Below are 17782 nucleotides of genomic sequence, written 5' to 3' on the forward strand. Positions count from 1 at the left end.
TTTTAAGATACAAGTGGTAGAACGGGAGTCATAGCTGTCTTCCGTGACTATGAAGAAGACCATGTACTGGAAATGTATTCTGCTTTCTTGCAACTAGTGACAATTTCTTACTAAATAAATTGGTCGATATAGTTACCTGGTAGTGAAATCAGCTTCAAAGGGGAGGCTAATCACTCAAATGTTTCGAGAAAGTTGAACCGGCAAAGGCGCGTGATAGGCGTCAGAAACGCGCTCGCTGTGGCCCGTGACAAGGCATGTGCTCTCGCGCCGGCTGCGAGCTGATCAACGCCATTTCTAGCGTCCTGCTCGGGGCATGACGGTTCTATTCTGTGCTTCGAGCCCTAAGGCAACTGTCGAAAGCCGTTGATGCTGGGCGTTTGTTGCGATTATAAGCACCGTCGCATAGTCAGCGTCAAGGCGCGGCAGCTGCTGCTTTGAACTGCGAGCAGCCGTTCACTTGCGCTCGATGGCTTCCGCCTTCCCAATAAGGTCTCGTTCTGCGGCGAGAAAGGACGTCCCGGCGATCATCACCGACAGCACATCAAAGAAGGAATATGTCGTTGGGAAATTCCTGGGCAAGGTAAGCACCCCGACCGCTGCTGAGTGGGAACCAGCATGGTACGGTTCCGTACTAGATTTTGACATTTTAGCTAAAACTCGGTGCTCAGAACGCAAGGGCCTGTCGTTATGCCTTGCGCAGCGCTTCGAGGTGTAGACCATTTTGAGCCGTCACAGTGCTTGTTCTTTAGGCCCTGCATTCGCTTCCAAGGTCGTCTAAGCAGCGGATATACGGCGCACAGTTTGGTGCACCTTCCCTCATCAAACGATATATCTTATTGCGCTGGTACGGCGGTCTACAGGCTTGCTGACACTTGTCTTGAGCGCTCCAGCGGTACTGTGCGAAGGAAATAAAGTAGAAGTTTTATCCACGTACTGATTTCTGCGCATAAAACATGCGCCCGAGCGCGGCCGAATAGATAAGAGAACCGCAAAGGCAAAGGCGCTTTTCCCCTAGCAGAACAGAGTCGGGAAGATTACATTCATGAGGACCGCAGCAGAGCGCAGGATCGCTCTGGACAAGTGTGCTAGCCGGGGCTACTGGCTATAGATCACATGCTGGTTCTATTTATAGAGGCTTGTTACCAATTACGGCCCTGCAAATTTTATCTTCTCCACCATGTCATGATGGCTGACGTCACCACGCTCAAGTGTCGCTCCATGCAAATTGCGCAATACACTGAGCATTAAGAGAGGATGGCGATGTCGCAGAGCCGGAGAAGGCGTCGATAGCGTGCTCCAAGGAGTTGATTTTGCTTGGCCTCGGGCTTCGCCTTACAGGATTTCCAAACACCTACCACTGATGACACGAGGCCACACGGGCAGCTCAGACGAACACCAGGGAAACGCTACGTGGGTGACGCACGTGCGTGATCTTCAGCAGCCTTTCGCCGAGCGTTGGGCTGCTTGCATTTCCAAAGTGTTATAGCGGACACGTGAAAACCATTGCTGCATTACAACATGCGCAGTATACACATACTAAGCATAATAATTACACAAGCATGATTAAAATTGGGTTGTCGTGCCAGATGGGGAACGATGCTGCATATTGAAGCGAAAAGCTTCACTACGCTAGGTAAAGGGGTCGCCGCGTAGGCCGGAGAATGACCTTGAAACACCTTCAGCTCAATTACGTTAGCATTGTATCACCTCGTGTGGTACAGTGATGGTGTCGAACCCCTGACTTTGACATATGACCTTTAGTTGGCCTTTGACGTTGGGTGACCTTTGGATCGACCTTTGACCTTAAGAACATCCGATGGGCTGCTGTGAAGTCACGTGACGACATCTGATGGGGGTGTCTTTAAGATCATGAGACACCACGTCATAGCCACGTGGTCGTGTGGGTATTTATAGAACGGCTGTCGCGAGCGTGTAGCGGAGCTGCCATGGACGAGCCTCAGAGGCTTAGCAAGCGTGCTTGCTTTTCGCTGAATTCCAGGGTTAGCCAAGTTAAGCTACTGCCATTTTTTTGTTTTTCATTTCCAGGGGGCCTTCGCAAAATGCTACGAATTATTTGACAAAGACACCAACACAACTTATGCAGGGAAGATCATTTCGAAGGCGCTTCTCGTAAAGCCGGCCAACGAGGCAAAGGTTGGTGTTTTTTGCCATTGATATTATTAATGCAAAACCATTACTAGGCTACGTTGGCGGGGCCGTGTCACCAACACGCGTCATCAAATTGTGTCGGCAGCCGTTGCGGGGAACTCTGAAGAGATGGCGTCAAACGAGGGGTTGTAATTGAAAGAGGATGATGTGAGGATGCTGCGCAAAAAGAAATTATGTCGATAGAGTGATTAGTTAATACGTTAGAGCCAAAAATGCCCAAAAAGTGGGCGGAGCTAAGGCATCGTGTGGCACGACATTTAAAAAACCTGAAGCGTGGGCGCAGTCAGTGCGTGGCGCCAAATTTGAAAACTCTAAATTGGTACTGAGTAAATTATTTAGTGTAATTAAAGAATCAAAGAGAAGCAACAAGAAGCAACGCAACGAATGTCGAGAAGGCGTCAGTGCTAATTGGCATTACTCCAATGCGGGTTACCACAGTGATCTCGAACGTTTTTGTTGCCGCTTTCGATATAGCAAAATATATCTTCGTTCAGGTTTGTGTTTGCTATTCAGCAGATGAAAAAATGAAAATGAGAATTGGCAGTAATTGTCTCACGTCTGACTGGACACTCGAAATGCGCTGTAAGAGAAGGGAGGAAGGTGGGAGCGAAAGAATGGTAGAAAGCTTTTATATATGTTACATTGTTTTATATACATACCTATTCTTCACAATACACCTGAAACCCTTCACGCTCTGGTACGAGTGAACAAAAATACTTGCTAAGGGAGTTGATTACGGTTTATGCTCGCAACTGTTGACATAAATGAACTCATCGAAAATGCTGCCATCACCGGCTAACGTCAATGCACAGCGAAAACCGCGCATATTTACCTGACATTTGTTTTCAGGTGTAGCGTTTCAAGTGCAGTTATTTTCACCGTCCGCGAAATTATCTTGGCAGCTCGCTCGGTCAAATACTGATTTGTTTTGCATACGCTCGCCCGGCTTGAATATATCGTAAAAGATCGCAGTCACGCATGTCTAAATACAGTGACCAGTAGTTTCCTAGCTGATAGTAATTACCTTGTTAGTTTTGCCCAGTTAGATTTTAGTACTACCCATAGCCAGTTATTGGCGCTTAATTCGTGTTCGCTGAACGTCCACGAAGAGCCACGGGGTACCGAGCCTACTATTGGCATTTTATGACGCACTGCCTTCCGGGTAAGTGGTAGAAGTCATATCTTGTTTAAACTATGCAAAACAGGAGGGGGGGGAGGAATCACCAACAAGCTTATTCTAAACCTAACCACTAGCCGTTTAAACGACCTACTACCAGCGCCGGTATCTTTCTTCGGACATCGGTGGCACAGACAACGTCTCTGCTGCTGAACTGCTGAACTCGTTTGAGTCTTTGTGCATACGTTGCTGTCCCCAAAGACCTATCTAAAAAAAATTAGCTTTTGAATTCCTGATGCACTTGCGTGCCTGCAAGTCATCACTGGTGTTTGTCCGCCGCGATGGCACGGTGGTTAGGGCGATCGCTTACAGAGCCAGAAGACACGTGTTCAATCACGGCCATGGAGGCCGCATTTCGATGGAGGCAAAACGCCAAAAGGCGCCCGTGTGCTGTGCGGTTTTGGCGCGTGTTAAAGAACCTCGGGTGGTTCAAATTAACCTGAAGCACTTGTCTACAGCGTCCCTCATAGCCCTTGTGTCGCACAGGGCCGTTATACCCCATAGTTTACAATTTTTTGTCCGCACCGTGTAATGCGTCGCCTGCTTGCCTTTTCACGTTTGGCGACTGTCCGATTATCCTCCACATCCTGTGCTTGCTTTGTGCAGATGGTCGACGAGGTCCAAATCCACAAGACCCTCAATCACCCCCACATTGTCAGCTTCCACAGCTGTTTTGAGGATGAAATGAACGTGTACATCATCCTAGAGCTCTGCACCAGACAGGTGCGTATTTCTCTGCGTGTTTTGTCCCGAGCTGTGTAGACTTCTTCGTTCTGGCTTTCAACCTTCGTGTAAATGTCTCTCTTGAGCAGAAGGCAGGATAGACACACGACCTGTTGCAAACAGCACCTCCGGAACACAGGAAAGTGGAGGAGACTGACAAAGACTATGTCTGTGCCCTTCTGTCACTGCCTTGTGTTCCAAACATGCTTCTTTCAAAATGCCTATTAGTACTGTAAACCTGCTATGCTATAAACCTCTTGATTATGAGAGGCGCGCAGCAATCTAGTGGCAGCTCGGAACGCGAGGGTTAGTTGTGTATCGGAGTAAAAAGTAAATGTGATATGGAAACATGAAGCAAATTGCATGGCTGCCTCACCTAGCACTGTGGGTGGTCTTGTATTGCAGTCTTGACACAAGTGTTCATTTCGTGGAATGGTTTAATCAGGAACAGCGACATCCGGGCTGCGCTTCCATTGCTTTAATTTCTCCGCAGAAGGAACTTCGCCTTTTTTTACGGTACCCGGCTAATAACGCAATCTATCGAATCGCGAAGCTTGCGTTCTGCGTCGCGACAACAGCTTCGTTCGCGTCTAACTTAACGCGAGGTGATCGAGCCTGAAGTCTGGCTGAGAAGTTCGGTTCGATGGTGTCCACATGATCTTTCTCCTAGCTGGCCCACATCGCCGCAGTCAGCATCATCGAGGCTACCCAACAGAGCGCGCGAACGACTCCTGCTTTTTGTTGTTTCCTTGCGTTCATGCACGCTACTGACGCAGCGTGAAACAGGCCCGTTTAATTAACCCTGCCAAGTAGATCGGGCTAAGTCAACCCATTCGTTAAAGACGAGTTGCTCTGCTTTAGGCCGACCCACTAGTGTGTCCATGAGAGCCACGTGAAAACTTCAGGCTGAAATGCCAGCTCTACACTTTCTTCAACCTCATGTAAACGGGCTGATAATTTTACCCTTATCGCGTTTCTTGATGCGAAAAAACAACAACTAAAGGCATGCAGTTTAGCCAGCTCCTTTTAGCAAAAAGTCGTGAAAGTTCGTGAAAAAGCCTTGGATAACTGCACAAGGTTTTATTTCGCGTTAAATTGAATGCCGTGTTTGGAGCGGCAGTACATTAAAACATGTCCCTAGAACATTGATTTTTGCGACTAGTATAAAAAATTATCTTTTTACTTTAAATAGCGCAGGAATTAAAGATTGAGAAGCACACCCCTATCCTCATTTCCACCGTAGGAAATGCAGCATGCTTTGATTCAACCGTGTTTAATTTTTTCCTTCGTTTTAAAGGTGAAAAGAGAAGCTGCCTTCGTTGTGCGCTCTGTTGCAAGTTCGGATTTAAACGCTGGTTTTGAATACAGTGCACTATCTCCAAGGGATTCTTCTCACTGGAGCCTTTGATGTGCGGCATAATTATTATCACTGAGAACTCAGTTTCATGACCGCGATCATGCCATAGTATGTCATGAACGCTGGTTGAACACATTACTTTGAGCTGACGCGAACAAATTCCCCTATACCCTTTCATCCAGCGAGGCTGGCAAAGTTTTGCGTTCACAGGCCTTCACCACTGGCAAAATATTAAACACGGCTAAGGGTGCAGCCAAGGCACCTAAGTGTTTCCGGTCTTGATTTGACAGCAAGGCAAAAATCATTACATTGAACGCTGGTTACAGAACACAACACTTAGACACATACGGATAGAGTTGCGCCTCACAGGCATCAGTGTGCAAAGCCTACGCAGTGGACTAACAGGGACATTTTGGGTTTTTGTTATTTATATTTGGCTTTGGGCTCTGTGGCAATGACCACATAAGTCTCTGTACGAAAGGCAGACTTGAAAGCTTGAAAAGGACTGTGTCACCCATGCGTGAGAAGTAGCGCTTCGTGCACAGGTCACCAGAGGCTGATACCAGAAGGTAACCCTGAAGCGGTAACTAGCGAGCCGTGAAGCAAAAATCAGTTAACTTTTTATCTATTTTTGCAGCTAGACGTTCCACTTACTTAGAGGCTTAAGGCTGGTCGTTATTGATACTGATGTCACTGTCCAGATTCTCGAAAATGCCATTCTGATCGATGCTGCAGTGCAAGAAATATAGCGCACGCGCAGGCCCAAAAGCAAAGGGACGGAGACAGCCAAACCTACAAGTGCACGACACCCTGCCGTGCACGTGTCGCTTGCTCTAGTTCAGAGCTCCTGGCAGAAGTTGCCAACAAGGGTTGAAGTAACTGCTTCTTTAATTAACCCTGCAGCAGACGAGAATTAGTCACGTGCGTGCGCACGCATTAGGGAGAAACACGTTTATTGCGACGAAGCATTAAGCTTCGAGGATATGGTACGCGAGGGTCATTAAAGACAATTGTACCCCATCAGTTAGTCCGGAATTGGCCAGGGTCAACATATAGGGGGGAAGGAGAGAGAAACTTATGGGTAATTAACGGATTGAATGGCGGCCAAGCAGGAGAAAAGGTAATGTTCAAGATTTAGACAGGGCTCAGGCCAATCGGGGTATGCGATGGAGGTTCGGAGTCGGTAGAGGAAGGAACGGGCAGAGGTGATCAGTATATTTATGTCGATGCTTGAAGAATGCATACCTTGGGGACGGTGGGAGATTTGACAAGAACTGAAGGGTACGAAGAGCTTCTCTAGTGTTGTCTAGCTGAAGAATTATTTTGTGTTTGTAAATGAGAGTACTGTTCCTCGTGTTTGGATTAGGCCAGGGGACCCGAGGCGCCCGGTGTTCTCAGCTACATTGGCTAATCTGTCTCTATAAGTGTCGCTGCAAGCATTCAATAAGAGAACAATGATTGTTTAACTCCATTATTTTCCAGTCGCTGAAGGAGATGCTGCAGCGCCGGGAGACGCTCACCGAGGTCGAGGCCCGCTACTTCCTACGCCAGCTTCTGCTCGCTTGCGAATACCTGGCGGCACAGCGCATCGTCCATAGGGACCTCAAGTTGGGAAACCTGCTGCTGAACGAGGAGATGAAGCTCAAGGTAGCAGACTTTGGCCTCGCCACCCGCATCGGCTTCCAGGGCGAGCGCAGGAAGACCCTGTGCGGGACGCCCAACTACATCGCCCCGGAAGTCCTGTCAAAGAAGGGGCACAGCTTCGAAGTGGATGTGTGGTCGATCGGATGCATTTTGTGAGTCTTCTGGGATGCTGGATTTTCTCATTGTTTTTGAATTGCTAGCAGCACCACCGAAACCAGCCGAGAAATTTATTACACGTACTGGCCCTACGGATCCGCCCGCATGTATGCGTTCCAAACTAATTGAAGAGACACTGGTGGAGTCCCATAGAGGTGTTTTCAGGATGAAGTTTTTGCAATAAATTTAGGTATTTTCGAGCAATGTTGAATACATCTTTTTGGCGAACATAGAGGTGAATAGTAAGAAACCAAGAAAGCAGACCTTATCACTACGTGCGTAAAAATTGCAGTATGTAATTCAACGGAAGTCGTCAGAGACACTTCCGACTGATTACATGTGAGGAGGCGTAAAGCCGCTCGCTCGCTTCGTGAACGCCGTCGCCAAGCGCTGCGACGTGATGTAACCGGATGCCACGCTGCTAGCAATTCTACCTCTGCATGCCTCCAAGCCCCCGCCGCAACGCCACCGCGCCTCTTCTGATCGGCGCGCTAACTTTGTGGAGGAAGTCGCCTGCCTCCCCCACCAGCTGCCGCGTCACGTTGCATTCGAATGCGCCGACACTCTGCATGAGGTGATTGTCAACTTTCCTTAGGAATCCTCATAGCACTCCTGGCGTAGTGGTAGAGGGGCTAAGCGGTGCGCTACTGCCCTGCGATGTTAGGTGCTACCACCAGTGGGGTTTGTGCGATCCAGGTTCTTTCCGGGCAACCTCGCCCGTCCAGTCATTTATTTAACCGCCATCTGCCAGGCTGCATGAGCGCGCCATATTTTATGGATACCATCATGTGTCAACACACAAACACACGCACGCGCGCACAGACACGCGCGCACACAAACACGCGCATAGACACACACACACACGCGCACAGACACACGCGCACAGACACGCGCGCACACACTATAGATAGGTACTGCTAAAGAAGCAGAATGCCGCAAGTGCTCCCTATGTGATTGTTTTGTGCAGGTATACAATGCTTTTGGGTCGCCCTCCATTCGTGGCTTCCTCTGTGCAAGAAACATGTGCCCGCATAAAGGAAAACAGATACGAAGTCCCCGTGACTGTGAGTTCAGCAGCGCGTACCCTCATCCAGCGGATGCTTCAGCCAAAGCCACAAAACAGGCCTAGCGTCGCCGCCATCCTGGAGGATGAATTCATGACCTGCGGTATGGCTGTTTTCTTTTTAAATGCACATACTCAAAGAACTTTTATATGGTAAATGAGTGTCGTTAATCTCTTAGCCACAGAGGTAAGGGGTAGTTGGTAGCTTTGGTTATCTAACCATATTTTGTATGTTTTGCAGCAGGTACTCCCTGGCAATAGGGATTACACGCATTATAGAAACCCTACTTCTAAGCATAGCAGAACAAACTGAAGGGTGGCATATTCAACGTTTTTAGGCACGAAAAAAGAAAGTAAGGTGAGTAAAACCGTACCCGTAATAAGAATCAGGAATAGCGTAGAAGTTTGTCAGCCGTTTGAGAAAAAGTTAGAGTTGAGAGCAGCATGAGCAGCAGAACAGAAGGTACCATGCACGGATATTATATAGGCACATCTAATGAACAAACAGGCGCAGTACTCTTGCCTCGCTGGCAGCAAAGTTCCATGGCCTCGCTGGAGATCCTATAAACGTTTGGCACTTTGGCCCCACCTCAATCTTTGCCACTTTCCTATGTGGATAGAAATGAGCATGCGGCTAGAGCTGAATGTTGCAGTGAATACTTTACTTGGCTACCGCAATTTCTGGGAAAACGTTTCTTCAGGTATTAAAAATTATACATAAACCTTTCATAGTCGAGCTCATGTGCTATTTCTGGAACTGGGATCTGTGCTTGCACAGGCAGTAAAAAAGCGATTATCAACAATGCAGCGCCCTGAGTGTAGCGAAGCCGCTGTTTTGTTTTTCAATGCACATACTCAAAGAAGATTTATATGGTAGGCGAGTGTCTCTTAGCGACAGAGGTAAGGGGTAGTTGGTAGCTTTGATTATCTAGCATATTTTGTGTGTTTTGCGGCAGGTACTCCCTGGCAAAAGGGATTGCATGCATTATAGAAACCCTGCTTCTAAACATAGCAGAACAATCTGATTGATGGGATATTCAACGTTTTTAGGCAGGCAGAAAAAAAAGTAAGGTGAGTAAAACCATACCCGTAATAAGAATCAGGAGTAGCGTAGAAGTTTGTCAGCAGTATGTGGAAAAGTTAGAACGAGTTGAGAGCAGCATGAGCAGCAGCATAGAAGGTACCATGCACGGATATTATATAGGCACATCTAATGAAGAACAAACAGGCACAGAACTCTTGTTTCGCTGCCAGCAAAGTTCCATGGCTTCGCTGGAGATCCTATAAACGTTTGGCACTTCGGTCCCACCTGAATCTTTGCCACTTCCCTATGTGGATAGAAATGAGCTTGCGGCTAGAGCTCAATGTTGCAGTGAATACTTTACTTGGCTACCGCAATTTCTGGGAAAACATTTGTTCAGGTATTAAAAATTGTACATAAATCTTTCATAGTCGAGCTCACATGCTATTTCTCGAATTGGGATCTATGCTGGCACAGGCAGTAAAAAAGCGATTATCAACAATGCAGCGCCTTGAATGTAGCGAAGCCGAATGTAATGTTGCCAGCAGAAGTCCAGGACTTCTCCTTGGTGGCTATCAAATTTAGTTCAACCTGGCATTGGTAATGAATATGAAAACAGGGACACAAGTCCCAGTGAATATATTTCAACCAGATCGCTTCAAAGGGAACCGTTATCCTGGGAGCCTTTCAGAATTGCTGAAGCGACATCGGACATGTGCGTAGCGCCGATACATTGGTAAACACAAGATGCTTACAGTGTACTCTCTCCTACCGGTAGATCATTAGCTTCCTCTTTAGAAGAGAATTCTGAATTCCAGTTCAGAATTTTTCATGATGCCTTCATTGAGTGCGATTGCATTAAAATAAAATCAGTGAAGATCTTCGGCCTATATCACCGAATGGTGCAACGCACTAAGGCCAGTATAATTTGAATAACATGGGTGGAGCCTAATAAATATTTTGCATAGCAGTCAGGGCATAAGAAAGCAGAGAAAGAGACGTTTCCACCTGAGATCTACAAAGTTCCTCGTTGCCAATTTCGCTGCATCTTTAGGACCCTTGCCTTCATGCCTCCCAACGTCCTGCTTGGTGACACCTCCGCGTTTAGACACCCTAAATATCACCGTCACCACTGACACCGACCGTCGTCCACTTGCGGAGAAGAACGAAGAATGGGGTAAGTTGGAACAGTTCAATCATATGACGCAGGGAACTGAATATTCCTTCTTAGTCTGAAAACCTTGGAGCCGCGTTGGGACGCTCGTCTTGAAGGCGTCCTCAACGCTTATCACCTGCAGACAAAACGCCAGATATGCTGTCCTATATATACGCAGTGTTGTCCTCCGGTTATAAAGGAAGCAACGTTTATGACGAAGTTATCACAGGCCACCTTCGACTCCGTTATAGCGACATCGAACTGTACATAATGCGACAAGAAAAGTGAATATAGCTCCTCCAAACCGCGAAGCATAAGTGCGTGAACGCAATGAAGACGCGTTTGTTGGATACCAGAGATGTTGCTGTGTCCCAAGCCTCCATATTCACGCTCGCAGTCTCCTGTGATTGCGTGTTGGCATCTAAAGCATGCTGATGATCGTAAACACAGTAACATATATTACGCGGCCATTGCGATCGTCTTCGGGCTACTCAGCATTTAAGCGGGATTGGATTCTTTGCTAAAGGTTATCATAGTTGTCTCAGCGGCAGTATATGGCGCAGGCGCACCTTTTTTAACGTTGCGCAGATATGTTCTTTGTGAGGAAGGGTAATGACTTCATGACGGAATGAAACAAATATTAAGTAAATTTAATTTTAAAGTTTACAACGAATTTTTACTATTGTTTTTAATTGTTGACATTTTCTTAATCACGTTTGCGTGATTGATGGAAGAGTCATTCATGCGTGTTTTCAGAATCAACAAGAAACATTCACCTCCATGTAGCAGGAGGCGTGCAGATGAGGCTGCCCTGCAGTGTATGTGGGCCTAAAGTAACGGGGAAGTTTCATGGCCCTGGCATATCAGAGCATTTACTTGAGCATGATCTCTACTTAACACCTTCACAATTCGCAGAGCTGGAGGCCACTGTGACACCATTAAAGAAAGAAGAAATCGTGACTCCAGTGGACAGCCTGAAGCCGCAGCCGTGTGAGTAATTTTTTTGCTCGACTTCATTTGCACTGTGAAGGAAATGATTACATCCTTGTGCAGTTTTGAAAATGACGATTTTCATGTTTTATGAATTTACCTCGGCGGCTGCATTTTTATGGAGGAAAGGCGCTAAGGCGCCCGTGTGCTCTGCGATGGCAGCGCACGTTAAAGATCCCCAGGTGGTCGAAGTTATTCCGGAGCCCTCCACTACGGCACTTCTCTCTTCCCTTCTTCTTTCACTCCCTCCTTTGTCCCTTCCCTTACGGTGCGGTTCAGGTGTCCAACGGTATATGACACAGATACTGCGCCATTTCCTTTCCCCCAAAACCAATTATTATTATAATTTACCCCCGCCAAACTACATGCATCGTACGGTCTATTTCTTACAATGGAAACAAATGCTTACTATGTGAACGAGGAAGTAGACAAAATTCAGTGAAAAATGCAGCCACGGTATCACGCCTCGCCTTTTAATTGATATCTTGAACCAATAGCGTTTCAGTGCATGTTCGGCGCCAACAAAAAAAGAGTAAGAACAAAATTCCGTTTGTTGGCAGCCCCTGTAATGTGAAAATGAAGTTTCCATTGCTGGATGATGATGTGACATCGTAGCCGAATGAACGAGTACAAATCATTTAAACGCCCCACAATGATCAGAAGGTACCATTCAGCTTTGTTCTACATGGTCGTGGCGTTATTCAACCACAATTACGTAGTCCCTGTGAAGAAAAAAGTGATTCTGTTAAAAATGACAGGGCCGGTAGGCAAATGCAGTCATGGCGTCGTTTGCAATAAGCGTGCAGTTATTTCACAGCGCGTTTGTCTACGCTGTGCGAACGAATAACACCGCGTTTGTAAATATTTCCGCAAAACTCAAGGGAATTTTCAATATCTGCTGTTCCGTCTGCTCGACTGTCACGTTTTATTTGTGCTGGTGGGCAGTTCGTTACCCTAACAAACAGTGAGAACTGTGTGCTGCGCGCTGCATGTCTTGACCAAATTTTGTTTCTATGATTCCATCTAGGTTGTAGTGTAGTCGTGGAGTGGTTGGCATTCTTGATGTGGATGCCTCACTGGTCGCACTGTGCAGCCGCAAGAGCGGAGGAAGCCCGAGTGCCCCCTGAAGAAGCGGAAATGTCGAGCTCCGCGATGCGAGGAAGGCAGCGACAAGACTACCTCAAGGAGCTCCAGCGTCTCCTGCAGAAGCTCTTCAGCGAGCAGCCACCCGAGCGTCACTTCGAACGCCCTGAGGAGGCGGAGGACCCGGCTTCTCTACCTGTTTTCTGGATCAGCAAATGGGTGGACTGCAGTGAGAACTACGGCCTGGCCTACCAGTTATGCGATAGCAGCATGGGCGTGCTGTTTAATGACAACACACGTCTCATCTTACTGAACAACAACATGTAAGCTTCCCGCTTATTTTGCACTAAGTGTGGGTGCTTGTTCGCTTCCCGAAAGAAGGGAGAAATAGGAGGCAGCGTCATGTGACATTATTGATGGATAGTCAGGAGAATTAACACTAGTAGCTTACAGTCATAATTGGGCTAGCGCTCTAACCGTATTGCACCTAATAATAACCCGAACGTTTTAGCAACGCTAAAGCAAAGAGCATTACAAACTATTTTGTCAGTTACATACGTTTTGAATATCGTCTCTTTTGGTGCAACGACCCTATTTTCTCCCATGAAAATGCAATCGTTTCCACGCTAAATGAAAAACTTACACGTATTTAAAGCAACGCTGATGTGCATGGCTCTATCATTCGGCCGAGGTGTATGCTGAGTTATTTTATCTACATGGGGGACTCGGTGTTATTATTTCTAGTTCACATGAGCCCTCCAATAATCCTCTTTTGCTTTCATCCTCATAATTACCAGCCTATTTCCATGTAAAAAAAGGCCTTTCTGATATTTCTACTGTTAACCATGTTCTCTGCAGTCTGAGGCCATATTATACCCGCATCGTAATCTCATCCGGCCCTCTATCTTCTGGATGATGTTAGGACGGCGCGAGAAGAACAAGGACAAAAGAGGCACAAGAACACAACAGGACAGGCGCCAACTTTCAACTGAGGTTTATTCGCCCAAACCCTTACATTTTATGAAGCACCCGAGCCATATCGCAGAAGCCTATCACACAAGAATAAGAGATTGTGAAAAACAATCCGAATTCAGGAAGTAGGTGCCAGTTCTAACAGACCGCAAGATACATTCATGCATTCAGCACTACACACCTAAAAACACATTTTTTTATGCACCAACTATGCACCAACTATGCACCAGCTATGCACCAACTAGCCCAAACCAAAGTAATTCCTGACTTTCTGCAGCCCCCTGTTACACTTGCCTTGCCTTCTCTTGAAATCGTATCCGCTACCAATAAAAGGGCCATGGCAGCGTATTTTCGTCCATACCCTGCTTATTTCAATTAATTCCCAGCATGTGAAATTAGTTGCCCTTAGACGGTGAGACAGATATTTTTAAAACGATTTTTTTTCGTTTATTTTACGAATAGCTTGCTGCCCTGGCAGCCTCTGATCGCTGACGTCACAAGGGCGTACCCAGCCGCTTTGTCTGCTGCGCGCTGCTCGCTGCGTTGAGGTGCTTGGTTGCACGCCGTGAACTCTTACGATTTCAAGGAACCTTTACAAAAGTCAGCCTGGTCCTTTGGTTTACTTAATTCTAACGCCGCGCTAATTATATTAGAGAATGCCCTCTGTGCTACATGCAGTCAGGTGATCGGTATGCAGTTTTTCAAGTCTGTGACATCTATATTGCTATAGAATAAAGTAACGGTCCAATTATTTCATGATTCCGGCATACTAAAGGTCGTGAGCCTTTCAGTATTCAGGGTGGCAAGCTTTTTGAACACAATCTCCTGACCATCCTTCAAGAGAGCTGCAGTTACCTGTTGCTGATCAGCTGACTTCCCCCTTTGCTTTGCTTGTAAGGCTTCACTTAATTCTTTGTTTGGTAGCAAAGGAATTCCCAATTACTCCACACCAATACTTCGTGATTAGCGTCATGATTATTCTGGTTACTCTTTAAGGATACTTCTGTAATTCCTCGGCATCTTTGTGTCTTAACTTTATTGCTAACGAGATACTGCTCTAATTTTCTTAGTGCCGGCATCTGTTTATTTCCTACGCCTAGTTTCCTCTTAACCGATTTTAGCCAACCTGTGTACGTTAGTGAAAACCCAATCCTGTCCATGTTATGCTTCCTTACGTCGATTATTTTAGTTATTTATTAGCTTATCTTTAAGCCGCCGGATTTCTAATCGGTCACTTTCAACAGCTTCAAAGCAAGGGACCTCGAAGGACATATAACTGAATTGTGCGCGTTGGTACAATACGTACGCCTTTCACGCTTTTACGTGTTTTTATAGGAGCATGACGTATGTGGACGAGGATGGCACTGAGCACTACCACACACTGGACGAATACCCCTCGCCGCTTGCGAAGAAAGCCAGATTGCTGAAGGGCCTCACGAGCTACATGAAAGAAACCCTTGCGAATACTGGTCAGGACGTGAGTCCGCGGGAGTGTGACGACCTTGTCAGGCTGCCATACTTGGGGATGTGGTTGCGGACCCGCCCGGCCATTTGCTTCTGTCTTACCAACGGAACAGTGCAGGTAGGAGTGATAACGTTCTCTCTGTGTTGAAATATATTGCGGCAGCATTGTTCGACAGGATTCTTGCTTTTTGCGAAAAGTTTTCTAACAGTAGTCTGATCACATGACTCTCGTTCTGTCCGGAATGTAGAAAGCTTTGAAACTATGTTTCGATGATCCAGTGATTGCATTAAAAGCATGCTTTTCACTGCCGTGAAGGTCCATTTGGTTTATGGGGCTTAACGTCCCAAAGCGGCTCATGCTATGAGTAGTAGCAGTAGTAAGTGGTTTATTAAAATAAGAATAAAAAGGAAGGAAAAGATTTTTCCTACTCCCGACATCTGCCATCCCTACTGAAGCACCTGAGCTGGGGAGTGGATTAAAGGATAGAAGGCAGAATGGAAAAATTAAATGAAAGAGGTGAGGGGACAGGAAGAAAGGATAGGGGTAACGTACGCAAAAGCTATTTACACAATAATAAATATGTACAGGTTGCGCGCGTGATTAGTTAATGATGAAGAAAGCATGTGGGACGCAGAAGATCCATTTGGTACATGGGAGGTGTGTCATAGCGAATTTTCAGCCCGAACCAACAAGATTTTGTTGAATTTGCATGTGATCCTGGTTCAGATTGTGAAAAACTATAGAATTATTAAATATACCTAAAAATGTCATTATTATTCTTAATTTGCAGAAAACATGATAGGTTTAACTCTTCCGCTAAGCGGCCATTGATCATTGTTAGACCGTTAACAATAGGTGCGAACGCAAATTTCGAACGCTTTCGCGTCGTTGTTCAACATGCTGTGACATGTATATTGAGGGTAGTGAGCTACAGCTTATTCTTCTCTTTAGCTTTCCCTTTTTACGCGTGGCGGTGATTTTTGCGCCACTTGTGAGAACAGTGGTGCGTAGAGTTGAGAATGGCCTCCTACGCCAGCGTGGCACACACACTGAACGCGGCAAATCCCGTGGTTCAGCTACGCCCACGTTCGGTTTGGTCAAAGGTAACAGTGACTCTAAAGATGCTGCCTCACCATCTCACTTTGGTTCAGAGGGCGAAGACACGAAAGAACAGCCGAGAACATCGGCTGGAGTCCCTCGGTTAGTTATTTAGGCCCATATTTCTCGGGTGTTGACGTTGCCGAGGTTCTTTGTCTCACTTTTAAGGTATTCAGATTATTTGGGCATGATTTCATGCTGGCTGCGCTGCGAACGGTTCGTCAGACTGTTTTGCTCAATGTTGTGCCCAGCTGTAGAGCCAAAAGTAATCCTTTTCTAGGCGGAAATTTTTTAATATCTTGAGATTTGTCTTCCTGAAGTTTTTACAATTGGACGGGCAGATATTTTGCATATTCGCAAGTTTTTAAAACTTCTTTCTGCTTGGATACAAGCATATCTTTGCCAGTCTAGGAGCATTGACCTCACAAATAAAATATAATAATAACGTCTTATCAAATATTAATCCTATAATTGATAATAAGACATCAAACACTTCAACGAAACTCATAATTTTAAAAAGTTAGTGTACTTGCATTCATTTTGACGTATTGCCCTAAATATTGAACCTCTTAATTCTTGCAGCAGCAAATTTAACGAAAACACCGGAATTAGTTCATTTTTTTTCTCAGGATGGGGAAAGTTAAGATGGGGTCCCTCGCTTCGAAATTTAAGGTAGCAATGTCTGGTCGCAAAGACATATCAACCTATGCATTTCATTATTAAGCACGTAATATTAAGTTTTGGGTTTGATTATTTTTGTATTGTTTTTATGGAGTTATTTCTTCATGCCTGAGTGAAGCAGCCTTCTTTGCAGGAAAATAGTTGGGAGCTTCATGTGAGTGTATTTGGAGTAAACCCTTAAAACTCGTAGTACATCGCCCTGTGATTTTTCTGTAGTATACTGAATATTTCGTCTTTATAAATGTTATTAGCCTTTAAATTCAAGTGTAGCAATTCCAGTTGGCATTGTTTTGCTTCTTTGCAGGTGAACTTTCATAAGGATCACACGAAGCTCATCCTCTGCCCTTTGATGGCCGCGGTCACATACATCGATACAACCGGCGTCTTTCACACTTATCGGCTGAAAACACTTGAAGGCGGCTGCCCACCACAGCTGCTCTCGCGCCTCCAGTACGCCCAGACCATCCTTGGCAAAATGAACACTTTAACATGCTAGTAGCTAGACAGACTCGTTGTTTGGTACAACATGCTTACAACAATGCTTACAACAGTTGTGTCCGTGACCTCCTCGTCTTTTATCCAGGACCTGAAAGATATTCTTTTTTAATGGGTTTTAGCTTTGCTTTTAACTTCTCATGCCTGTTTTTACACTTACCACGATACAGTGTGATTTAGTGACGCAAATATCAAGACAACTACGTGTATACGTATCGTTTTATTTTTCACTGGTTGTGGGCTGCCTTTCAAATTGCAGCTGAATTTCTATTATATATCATCTGTACACTCATATTGTTTTTTCTTTTTCCCCTACACTAACGCCGGCGGGCGCTGTAGATATGTAAATAAATAAATAAATATATAAATAAATAAATAAATAAATAAATAAATAAGTAAATGAGAAGTGTTGCTTTATGCGGGTCACCTACAAATAAAATCATGGTTAAAAATGGGTGAAATAAAATAATTAATTAAATGGGTGTGCTCAGTGTTTGCCGTGGCTTGAATACAGCCCAGTTCACCATGCAGG

General features: G+C 45.7%; 1 protein-coding gene across 1 annotated transcript; it reads left to right on the top strand.

Annotated features, from left to right (window-relative positions):
* The first annotated feature begins 375 nt into the window (after positions 1-375).
* Positions 376-17577, top strand: LOC144118659 (serine/threonine-protein kinase PLK1-like). Its single transcript, XM_077651529.1, has 10 exons — positions 376-580; positions 2047-2154; positions 3953-4069; positions 6909-7222; positions 8194-8393; positions 10365-10487; positions 11382-11456; positions 12550-12862; positions 14847-15093; positions 17060-17577. Exons 1-10 carry the CDS (start codon positions 467-469, stop codon positions 17249-17251), a joined length of 1803 nt encoding a protein of 600 aa, XP_077507655.1. The 5' UTR covers positions 376-466; the 3' UTR covers positions 17252-17577.
* Positions 17578-17782: the final 205 nt, after the last annotated feature.

This window comes from Amblyomma americanum, chromosome 2, assembly GCF_052857255.1.
Source record: "Amblyomma americanum isolate KBUSLIRL-KWMA chromosome 2, ASM5285725v1, whole genome shotgun sequence".
Classification (NCBI taxonomy): Eukaryota; Metazoa; Arthropoda; class Arachnida; order Ixodida; family Ixodidae; genus Amblyomma; species Amblyomma americanum.